The sequence below is a fragment of the Carassius gibelio genome, chromosome B22 (genome assembly GCF_023724105.1).
Source record: "Carassius gibelio isolate Cgi1373 ecotype wild population from Czech Republic chromosome B22, carGib1.2-hapl.c, whole genome shotgun sequence".
Taxonomy (NCBI): Eukaryota; Metazoa; Chordata; class Actinopteri; order Cypriniformes; family Cyprinidae; genus Carassius; species Carassius gibelio.
The window spans coordinates 10,909,126-10,921,704 of NC_068417.1; the positions used below are offsets into that span (position 1 = coordinate 10,909,126).

At 35.2% G+C, this 12,579-nt stretch overlaps 1 protein-coding gene across 1 annotated transcript; it reads right to left on the reverse strand.

Moving 5' to 3' along the window:
- LOC127988153 (uncharacterized) lies at positions 1–6,144 on the reverse strand. The gene is made up of 6 exons (XM_052590760.1): positions 5,721–6,144; positions 4,699–5,019; positions 3,472–3,771; positions 2,477–2,788; positions 1,362–1,394; positions 1–1,046 (listed from the first exon to the last, which is right to left on the reverse strand). The coding sequence occupies exons 1-6, from the start codon at positions 5,971–5,973 to the stop codon at positions 964–966; spliced, it is 1,302 nt and encodes a 433-aa protein (XP_052446720.1). The 5' UTR covers positions 5,974–6,144; the 3' UTR covers positions 1–963.
- Between the last annotated feature and the right edge of the window lie 6,435 nt (positions 6,145–12,579).

Here is a 12,579-nt window from a genome sequence, read left to right on the forward strand (position 1 = left end):
TGAGTGTTCATAGTGTTTTATTCACAAATTACAATAAGCAATGAGGCCTTATTATAAAAAATATGCATAAAATTGGGTTCTTTACTCAAAGCTTTTTTTAAACTTCTACTGTCATTTGGAGTATGTTAAGATGAAGTGCATCTATGAAGCCTGTTCTTGGCTTGAGCAACTTTACTTTTCTAAAATTGTCATGAACCTGCAATATTCCAGTTGAAACCATTATTACAGTATGTCTAACACAACTAAAGAATAATTGTAGTTTTAAGTTGTTGTTTTTTTAACTGTATCTAGAGGACAGAAATAATTCTTTATTTCTTTTTTTAAGATCAAAGGCTAATTTAAGTGCTTCGGCATGAATACACATTCAGATATGATTCACTTCTACATTCACATCCAGTTCACTTCTGGTTCACTTCAGAACATATCTTTAGATAACATTTAAGTTCACTTAATACAGTAGACAAAAGGTACAACAATCACAATTTAAAAGTAAAATAAGTAGTTGATTAGTTTCAACAACATAAGTGTTGGATGCATTGATGGTCAGAGATGTTTCTGAATCGTCTCACACAGTCTGATGAATTTCTACACATGACGAGAAGGTCATGTGTTCTGACCCCAAAACTAAACATGAATATTTACCTGGTGTTAATTGTTACATAAGAGAGCACATACAATGGTTAGAGAAATACTGCTGTGGTAATATATATATATTTAAAAGCCATATATGATCTTGTTTTGGCCCAGATCCGGCCCACATCTGGCCCGTGTGAAATCCATGTGTGGGCCGGATCTGGGCTGAAACTGCTTGTTGTCTGGGATGGGTTCTATCAGTACATTTCCCAGTTCATGTAAAACCAAAGGACACGGATCAACTCTTACTTTCTCTGGACGAATTCCAGAGGCTCAAAAAGGCCAGAAATATGTTGCATTGTTGTAGCTGGAGCTCAAATATTGATGATGTTAGTTTTGCTCATTCACTAGATCCAGATTATCTCCATTAAGCAGCGACTTCACTACAGTCAAAGATTCATTTACTCCATTTTCTGTTGAATCAGTCAGAAAACACAGAGACAATGACTAATTAATAGAGAAGATGAACTGATCTGATCTGCATGTACTCATACTGTATATGAGATGTCAAAACTAAGATTCAACACACTGTACAAAATCATCCAACACACTACCAATAGCACATTTGACTCATTTGATAGGTTAGATTTATGCAAACTCTTCATTTACATGCATTAACACTGTGTTTGTAATATGAATGAATCAGCAGAATGAAGCCACATCACACTCATCAGATCATGATATTGTTTTAAAGTTAAAGATATTCGGCACAAACAACAGAATCTTACCGTTCATCTCCTCATCCTCTGATACCATCGCCACTTCGTTTGGTCACAGCAGCACACAGACGCAGAGAAACACGAAGAACATGTTGCCATTAGATCAAGTCTTTCTCGAGAACATATCACAAAATAGTGATTTTTGTTGTTCAAAAAAAGAACAAAGAAGCAGAGTACATACACAAACAATACAATAGAACAACATAAGGCTATAAATTATATGTTCAGAAAATAAATGTTCAGTTTAACGTGAGTAAATTGACAATATATTAAGCTACTGTTGTAGCCTACAGTAGATTTAGCTATGTCTCTATGTAGTAATAATAATACGTCTCTATTAATAATAATAATTATGCCTAGACTGTAGCTTGTTTTTCACTTTTTTGTTGTAAAGAGATTTTCTGATTAATATCTCATTTTTTTATATTCCTAGACTTATTTGTTGCAGTTTTTTATACAGTTATATTGTAAAACTAAAATACCTTTTTTAGTTTGCGGTGTTAGATTTTTGGCTGCATTTGAAGTTCTTTTTCACTTAAGAAAATAAATAATATTACTGTCAAATTCATGTCAGATAATACAAATACTGCAATAAATACAGTAGTTCACCATGTATTTGTTCATGTTTTATTAAGGGATACGTCTGAAGCACACCAAAAAATATTTCTAGCAATTTACACCGGGCTAGTAGTATATGCAGCTGTATATACAGATACACACCCAGGTATCAGATCAGTACTCGGTATCGGCCGATACCCTGAGCCCAAGTATCGGAATCGGTATCAGGAAGAGAAAAAGGGTATCGGAACATCTCTAATGATAATTAATTACGCAAAGCAATGGTGACCTCAGCAAAGAAATATACATTAGTTTACATTGCTAAAAATATAGTTATCTTAAAACGTCCTGCTCTTTATTTTCTTATTCAGGCATGTTTTCTTACAACTGTAACCTGTCAATAACTTTAAGTAGTACCATGCTATATACTGTATGGATATATGTGATTAAAAATGAAATATCAAAATCTCCAATGCTAGACATTTTATATTATTGCCACGGTATATACGGTCAGATTTGTATGAGGCAGAACTGCGATCATTAATACACAGACTGCAGGGACTCACCTCTGGCAAAAACATCAAAACTCTTGTTCTTGGACTTTCCGGCGCTTCTGCTGATCTTCATTTTATAGAGTCCAGTGTGATCTGTTCTGAAGTTTGTGATGGTCAGAGACCCGGTCTGCTCGTCCAGCTTCAGTCTGCCTCTGAATCTCCCCTCCAGAACATCATCATATGTAGCCATCTCTCCGGTCCCTTCTTTGATTTCAGCTATGAGATTCTTATCTCCAAACATCCACCGTATCTGATCGCTTCTCTGGATTTTAGAGTCAGTGTGTAGCGTAACATCATCTCCCTTCCTCACTGGCACATACTCCGCTGTATATCAGAGCAGCACATAGAAACAGAGAAATGAGGAGATTATATCAAAGTGTCGTAAAGCTTGCAACTGTTATAAGGTAGGGGGTGCTATAATGCATCTTCTGAAATAGTACAGCATCTCAGGATAAAAAAACAAGCAAAGCAGCAGAATTTTTTTTTTTTATGCACGTAAGCTAAAGCAATCATCAAATAGTATTATTAAATATGCCTAAAATTACCAAATCTAATGTCAAATCCACAAAGAAGTATATAAATATGCATAATTTAGGAGTATTGATGGACTCAATCTACTTAATCTATGTTTTGATCATGGTTCAGAAATGCAATTTTCGCACCTTACTTTTCTGTCATTGAAAATTACCCGCATTTAAGTGCTGAAAAGACAATATTGCTTGAAGTGAGAATACAATGATTTCTTGCTGTTGTTTAGAAGCAGAGGCTCTGTTCTTTCTTTATATGTAGGCTAATGTATATTCAGATATTCATACTACAAAAAATTCTGGATAATTTTATGAAAGTGTTCAAAAATGCTCCTGCTTATTGCCAGCTTTAGGAAGAAAAATAAATCTCAAATTACAGTAACCCACTATTATATGCACATTTACATTTAGAGTTCAGTTTAGTGTAAATCTGTAGTAAATCTGTGTTCATGCTAATGTGCGTTTTAAAAAGTTACTTACCGAGCATAGCAACCTTGAATTTCTTGTATGAGGTTGTTCCCCGGCTGATGATCTGAGCTTTATAGGCTCCAGTGTGTTCAGTTGTGATGTTACTGATGGTCAGAGATCCAGAGTCTTCCAGCTTCAGTCGGTCTCTGAATCTCTCATCAGCAACATCATGCGTCTCTCTGTTCTCTCCTTTGATTTGAGCTATGAGAGTCTCTTCAGCTCCAAACATCCACAGAATCTGATCATCCTTCTGTATTTCTGAATCAATCTCTAGTGTGACATTCTTTCCCTCCTCCACTGAGATCGTCCTCTCTTCATTTATTACAATACAACACAGAAACACAGAAAAACAGTGTTGTCGTTAGATCAAGTGTGTGCATGCGAGCAGCATAGCTCGTTGTTACCTCATAAAGATAGTTTAGATTATCACAAGAAACTTCATATTACTTTCTCAACTTTAGTTTGATGACTCAGAGACAAAACCATAAATCCAAGTGAGCTTTGTAAAGAGACAGAGTGATCATCTAAATAAAAGCTGACGGAAAAACTCATAAAAGTGAATCAGCAACGGAATAGTCTTTATATAGTTCAATGGGAGTTTTGCAGACTTGAATCACCGACTTCTAAAGAAATTATCTAAAGAACAAACTCTGAAAGGGAGGGTTCACCCAAAAATTACATTTTGCAATTAATTTACTAATTTACCCTCAGGTCATCCAAGATGCAGGTGATGTTTTTCTTCAGTAGCACATTTTTAGCAGAAACTGTGGTCCTTGGTGATTCAAGTCAATGCATGCAAACATATAAAGGCAAAACTAAATTAATTCCCTGATCACACATTGAGGTCTTATGAAGTGAAACAACAGGTCTATGCAAGAAACTTGAAACCTGTCCACAATAATAATTAAAGGCCCCAAGATTTTAAAAGTTGTTTGTAATTTTAATACCATTTACTCGATTTTTACCTGATGATATAAGTATGATTGAAAATTCGATGTTGATTAGAGGTAATAATGTGTTTTTTTGACTCTCAAGAGAAATAGTAGATGTTGTCATGCATTATATGAATCAACAAAGACCACGGTTTTATCAAAAATTAAAAAAAATATATAAATATCTTTAATGTTCTGCTGAAGAAAAGTCAACTACATATCTGATGGCCTGAGGGGGAAAAAATAGACAGCAAATTTTCATTTTTGGGTGAACTATCCAATTGATAATTAAAATACTACAACTCACCACTGATAGAAACCATCAATATCATGTGGCTAGACCCTCCGCCCTTTTTGATCTGGCATTCGTAGAATCCAGAGTGTTCAGGACCAGTGTTCCTGATGGTCAGAGATCCAGTCAGAGGATCCAGCTTCAGTCTGTTCCTGAATCTCCCATCAGCCTTACCCTCATATGTAAAGATCTCTCCGGTCTCTCCACTGATTTCAGCTATGTGAGCCTTTATAGAGCTGATACCTCCAAACAGCCACTTTACCTGCTTATCTTTGTTTAATTCAGTATCAGAATTTAGAGTGAGATCATCTCCCTCCATCACTGATATAGTCCTGTCTTCATTTGTGCCAGCAGCACATAGAAAGAGACAAATACAAAAGCAAAGTTAGACCAAGTGCATGTGAACGACTTTCACACTTCACATGTTTCTGATATGATTAGTCAATTAATGTTAGCTAGTCACTTTGTGTCAGGATCAAAAAAACAAACAAAGCTTTTAACAATTGTTTGAAATGCATCTGATCACTCAACACAATAATCTAGAAACAATGTGATTGAACACAACAACAGCTGAAGCAGCAGACTTTGCAAAACACAAAATTTGTCATTGCCAAAACCTTTGGCCGCGACTGTATCCCCTGGTTTCACAGATGAGGCTTAAGCCTAGTCCTAGACTAAAGTATAAATCTGAGCTGTTTCAACTGAAGAAACCTGCACTGACTGATCTTGAAATATATCATTGCCTTTGTTTTGTCTCAATATGAACACGATTAATGTTTTTTCTAAGTCATGCTAATAAAAATTCCTTAAATGTCTTAATTGAACTATGGCTTAATACTGGTTTAGTCTAAGCCCTGTCTGTGAAACCGGGCCTATGTGTTGGTTTATAAAAGCCACCAACAGACACAATGAAGACTGATATTATCTAAAGAAACTCTGAATGGAGCCTGAACATTTAGCCTTTCAAGAAGAAAAAAACAACAACAATATATATATGATGAAGAAGCGTGATCAATACAACACTAAAAGACGCTCACCATTGACAATAACATTGAATCTTTTGTATAAGGGCCATCTTCTTCCGTAGTTGCGCTCGAACTGTAGTATATAGACTCCAGCGTGTCCTTTTTCAATGTTTCTGATGGTCAGGGATCCAGTCTCATCCAGCATCAGTCTGTCTCTGAATCTCCCATCAGCAGCATCAAACGTCTCTCTGGTCCCGTCTCTGATTTCAGCGATACGAGCATCTAGACCTTCACACGTCCACAGGATCTGACTTATATCCTCCATATCAACATCAGTGTGAAGCGTGACATCATCTCCCTTCTTCACTATCACAGTCTTCTCGTCTGTCAACACACACAAATCATCAATGACTTCAGTAGACTTTGTTATAGTAAATGAGCCATATATTACAATCAATTTTTTTACGACAGATGACACTTATTTTATAAAGCATAGGTAAGTTGATTTTAAAGTTTGTACAGCCTTCTGTCTCTGCCATCTTGACTTCTTTGCTTGCTTTTATCAATTTCACTTTTATCCTTAAGCACGCTCCCACACTGTAAACCCCGACAAGTTAACTTAACTCAAATCGTTTGAGTAAACAGATTGCCTTGATTTAAACCCTGTAAGTTTTAAAACTTTGCATTCAAGTAATTAAGTGATTAACTAAGTGCTGATTGAACATAAGTGATGAACAGCTGCTGTTAACAAACAGAATCACTGAAGAAAAGAGAAACACAAGAACTACTACAACTGACTTCAGACACAGACTTAGATGAAATCAACTGAAATAAAATACATGAAATCTCTCAAGATCTGATTAAACAACCCCACAAACAGCATCACCAGGTCCACTTATTAATAACCAGACTGACTTTATTTCTGTCAGACGTCTACAGAAGATCTTATTGAGAATGAACTAAGGTTTAGATGTTGATTTATTGTTTCATTTGAAGTAACCATGTTAGAGATCAGTGTTTGCTTTAGTTGGGCTCTTGACCCTTGATTTCTGTCTTAGTCTTCTCTCTGGCTGTTATAACCGTGTGTTTCTAAAACATATTTGTTGTAACTCAAAAGCCCAGAAGAAATGCCATCAGATCTTAACCTGTACCTAGGTGTAGATTGTTATACTTGATATTGGTGCTAGTCATCAATTATTGATTCATAAGAAGTCTAATCTCTGATGAAATAAGTGTTATGTAATTTGATTGATTACAGTAAAAGTGATCCTAAGACCCAGTGGTTCTGTGATAATCCGTTAATACAAAGACTTTCCAAACAGTGTGGACTTCTACGGTGTCAATTAGTCACACACAGACATCAATAATCAGAATATGAACCTCAACAATGGTGACCATTAAAAAAAAATCCTGCAGAGCATGCTGGGAGCCATGGATGAGTTTTGTTCTACAATAGTACCCAGCATGCATTGCAGCATGTTTTTTTGTCACCATTGTAGAGGTTCATATTCTGATAATTGATATCTGTGTTTGACCAGTTGCTGGCATAGAAGACAAAAGTATGTGTACAAAATGTTTATGAAGTCATTTTTATATTAATTGAATATTACAGAATCACTGGCTCTTCGTGTCATTTTTACTAGGTCCACTTCTACTAATCGCACATCAGAGATTAGACTCCACATGGATCAATAACTGTGAATAATAATGAATAATTACCATCTCCTTTATAAAGTATAACAACCTACACCTAGGTACAGGTTAACACCTGGTGGCATTTCTTCTGGGCTTTTGAGTTACAACAAATGTGTTTTAGAAACACACAGTTATAACAGCCAGAGAAAAGACTAAGACAGAAATCAAGGGTCAAGAGCCCAACTAAAGCAAACAGTGATCTCTAACATGGTTACTTCAAATGAAACAATAAATCAACATCTAAACCTTAGTTCATTCTCAATAAGATCTTCTGTAGACGTCTGACAGAAATAAAGTCAGTCTGGTTATTAATAAGTGCAGTTGGTGATGCTGTTTGTGGGGTTGTTTAATCAGATCTTGAGAGATTTCATGTATTTTATTTCAGTTGATTTCATCTAAGTCTGTGTCTGAAGTCAGTTGTAGTAGTTCTTGTGTTTCTCTTTTCTTCAGTGATTCTGTTTGTTAACAGCAGCTGTTCATCACTAATTCTCAATCAGCACTTAGTTAATCGCTTAATTACTTAATTGCAATGTACATCTTTCAGTGAACTCAACTGAATTAAGTTCAGAGTACTCATAACTGTTAGTTTTTTCAACTTAAATGGTTTAAGGCAATCAGTTTCCTCAAACGGTTTGAGTTAACATAACTTGTCAGGTTTGAGTAAGTCTGTGTCTGAAGTCAGCTGTTGTTCCTTTCTCTCTTTTCTTCAGTAATTCTGTTTGTTAACAGCAGCTGTTCATCACTAAAGCTCAATTATCACTCAATTAATCACTTAATCACTTAATTGCAATGTATATCTTCTTTCAGTGAACTCAACTGAATTAAGTTCAGAGTACTCATAACTGTTAGTTTTTTCAACTTAAACGGTTTAAGGCAATTGGTTTCCTCAAACGGTTTGAGTTAACATAACTTAAGGATATCTGTTTACTCAAACCGTTTGAGTAAAGTTTACTTGTCGGGTATTACAGTCAAGGCAATCAGTTTACTCAAACGATTTGAGTTGAGTTAACTTGTCGGGTTTTACAGTGCATTGAATAAACTGAACAGCCAATCAGAGGGTCTTCTCTCACCGATAGCCCAACCCAGAACCAACACGCTGTCACTTTCATCCATCAGCTTGATGTGTCACAGCCCCAAGAGGTCATAGTACTACAAAAACTAAATCGTTAGTCCAAAAACAGCTTTTATTGAAAGCAAGCCAATGAAATTAGTCGTTTGGGATTTTGTCTCAGTATGATGTAATAGTGTGAAAAAAGACCGCCTCTGCAGAAGATAATCAACACCTACTTCTACGTCATTGCTTCTTTAGTCCCGCCCACATGCACGCATTTATTGCGCTAAATCAATCACAGACATAACTTGTAAAACAGTAGAACTACTGACAGTGAACAATTTACACTCTGGTAACCACAATAAACGATTTTTCTCATGCTGCATCAATTGTAATACTTACCAGCAGGAAAACAACAAATATTCCTGCTACAGCTCCTGGAGACACACCTGAACCTGTAATGATGAAGACAGATGGTCATTATGAATGTGTCTGATCTATAACAATAACTATTGTAAGTTTTGTCCTCTGAGAGTTACAGTTTGACGCCATTGTTCACTGAAGTTTGTTATTTAACAAACAGGATGGTTTGATTCCTCATAATGATCCTTAACCTCACAGACTCAGTGAGTCATCTCTTCAGAAGTACTGAGTTACTCACCACTGACCGTAATGATGAATCTCTTGTTAATCATCGGTTTGCTGCCGCTGATCGTCACTCTATAGAGTCCAGAGTCTGTGTTTTTCATATTCGTGATGGTCAGAGATCCAGTCTGATCATTCAGCTGTAGTCTGTCTCTGAATCTCTCATCATTGGCATATGAGATCTCATTCCCATCGGTTCTAGCAATGGTGGAGCCATCACCTCCAAACCTCCACTGTATCAGATTAAACCCCTGTGTTTCGTTGAGATCAGGGTTTAGAGTGACAGACGCTCCCTCCTTCACCGATAACGTCTTCCCTTCATCATCTTCAGTGCCAAGCACACCTGAGGAACAAACAGAACATTTCTTAGAGATGGACTGATACAACACTGCTTGTAATGTCTACTAAACACAGTTTGACTTACTGAGGTGTAAATTAAGAAAATAAGGAGATTAGTATCTTTATTAGCATCTATGTAGAACATGCATTCATGAAGCAGACACTTTTTACAAAAGTGACCTATAAGAGAAGTAAAACGGAGACAATAACATGAGACATGATGCAATGTTATGGAATAAACAGAACTTACCGCACATTATCAAAAAAGACAGAAGTATCCTTAAAGTCATATTGTTTGTAGATTCCAACAAAATCTGATTTCCATGGATATTAATAGTCGTTTGTGAGCCACACCCAACCGACTGACAGAGACGACTGTTAACAAAATCCACAAAAGAACAACAGAGACAGTTGAACCGCTGACTAAATAATTGACATGATGGTTTATATGCTGTTAAAGACGAAGAGGTCCGTGTACATTTAACGTTTCCAGAATCTGAAATAGCAAAGCGAGAACGACTTCAGTGCCGGAGACTTTAGGTGCGTCCCATTCGACAGTATAAGTGCCCTTCGAAGTGGACTTCACAGGGTACTCCGCTATAAGAGAGATTACAATCCGAGGGGAGCGAGCGCGTTCAGGGCTCTACGAACAGAGAGGGAATGAGGGAATTTACGTCACATCAGACCCGCAAGTGATCGCACATCAACAACAGTTTATAAGAAAATAGCATATTACTTCTAAATTACGATGATTGTAGATGATTGTTGATTCCTAAATTGTTGCTCTGAGAGTATTTCACAAAGCTTTTCAGAGCTAAAACTAAATCCTACATCTGTATGTTCTGAAATCCCAATGTACTGGAAGGACTTTTATTATGAATGTCTGCCGCTAGTTTCCGCTATTCCGCTTTACTTTCACTTTCAACCAACCACTTCATCATTTCTTCAGCTGTAAATATGCGTGATTACATGTTAAGTTAACTATTCCTGATTTCACTAAGACCAAGCCACAAACTATACCCACTGCTGAATTAACAATACAAACCTGCTACAATGCTACAAATACCATTACAATCATTACAAACCAAATAACTTCTAACCATTAAAAAGGGTATGTTTTGGGACATGTTCCATTAGGATTTATTGATTTTAACAAGTTACCAATTGAAGGCGACCAATTACCAGCAAATACCAACAGACATAATTACAGTTACCATTAAAACAATTCCCATTATAACTGATAAAACCACTAAATTTCTGTGATGTTTCTACTGTTTTTTTTTAATTTTTTTATTTTTTTTTGCAGCAGGGCTAAAATAGCTGTTACCCGCAATCTGCCTCGGAGCATAAACATTTTAGAAACACTCATTGCACACAAATGTATTCCCACATGTCTTTTTTTTCCATATTGTTTTTGGAGTTTATGTCAACTCTAAATGTTACTTTTTTGATTATATACTTTTTTTTTTCTTTAACCATTTGGGCAAGAAGGTGTTTTTGCATCCAGTTTGGTTTTCTTTTACTTTTTTCATGTTTTACTAGGATCATTTCACTCTGTTGATTAAAAGACTGTTTATATTCATATCTGAAGTTTACTAGAAGCACACATGTAGGAGGCTGACAATGAACATAATTTGTGACACTTAGCCCGCATTTTAAAATCTTTATTTGCATTACAATATGCTCATTCTCAGTCCTGTTATCAAAAGTCATGTCTTTTAAAAATCATATGGGAAAGGAATGCCAGTTAGTTCCTTGTGATTATTTTAAAGTAATGGTGGTTACATTCAAAGAATCACTAGGGAGGCACACAAGGAGTAATTAAATTTTTTTTTTTTTTTATGGAAAACCACACATCAAGTGTAGGCTATTATTTTTATGATGTCATGTTTGAAACAATTAGATAAATGATAAACCAAACAAAAAAGAGAAAAACTGTGGTTAAAAAAAGTGAACACGTTTTGTGTTTGGGTCCACTTTGACCAAAAGTGAACTGTGATTTTATTTATGAAATTATACTGTGAATGTGTTTTTTCCAATTAGTCATTTATCTCTTAAACTAGCTACTTTTTTCTTCTTCCCTCTGGGGCTGCATTTTGTTTAACATAATTAGCTTATACACATAATTCTGAAATTAAAGTAAAATATCAAACTATTAAAATCTTCTTTTTTTTTTTTATAAAAAACCTAAAATAAAAAAAACTTTTTTTAATTTTGCAGCAACCGCTTCATGGATAATTTGCTTATTTGTTTCAATTTTCAGATTTCAATTTTCATGCATTTTTATACATATAAATGTCTTGAGGATAGAAACGGCACCCATTTGGTGAATTGACTCATTTCAGTGCATTTCCTTTCTTTTAAATGTACTCTTGTATTTCATTATTTTTGTTTGTTTGTTTTAAAAACTTGGAAAACAATGATGTGGAAAAAAAGTTTGTTGGTTGTCTTTTGTTCTCTTTTTCATTAAAGTAAAAGAAATGACAAGTTGTTGAATATTACACTGAATATTGCAATGAATTACTTCAGGGTTTATTAAATAATATCTGGATGCATTCATATGGTAAAAGGTCTCCCGAATGTTTATTTGTAGCACTGTGAGAATTTAAATCAATCAAAACGGACAAACTGGAGTGCTCGTCTGATTATTTTTTATTGGAAAAGACATGTGGAGAACAATGGAAGTGTACACCCCCCCCCAAAAAATAAAAATAAAATCAACTGAGTGATGGACAAGACCAGTTTTAAAACAAGTTTAACTGGCATTAACATGTACTTAAGGTATTGATATGTGTATATTGAGTGTTCTCTGCACACCTTATGTCACTTTTACATGTGCACCAACTTTATTTTTAGTTACTTGGGTAGAAGGCATTTACCAAAGATGCAGGAACTTTATTATACAATTCTTAGACAAAATTGCGGATGACAACCGTTTCAAAGCTAGGACTGGTTAATAAAATATTAAAGGTTTGGCTTAACAAATGTGCTTTTGCATGCACTATTTTAATACCTATAAAGGAATTTTGATGTCACATTGTTAATTTCAAATATCTATATTGAAATTCAACCTAGTCTCAAAGCTAAATCCCGAAAAAGATCAAGAGATTGTCCTTTAAAAAAATAAAAAAATAAAATCCCATTTAGATATCCATAATTAAATTGCAGATAACTTTAAATGAGTTTTGAATAGGAGGAATT

What these genes read in the sequence shown, in the direction of transcription:
- LOC127988153 (XM_052590760.1), bottom strand. Translation starts at nt 5,973, where the DNA reads ATGGAGGATATAAGTCAGATCCTGTGGACGTGTGAAGGTCTAGATGCT. An exon ending in ATTCAATGTTATTGTCAATG is followed by an intron (nt 5,020 to 5,720) that starts GTGAGCGTCTTT and finishes GCACAAATGAAG; the next exon opens with ACAGGACTATATCAGTGATG. An exon ending in AGAGGATGAGGAGATGAACG is followed by an intron (nt 1,047 to 1,361) that starts GTAAGATTCTGT and finishes CTGATTCAACAG; the next exon opens with AAAATGGAGTAAATGAATCT.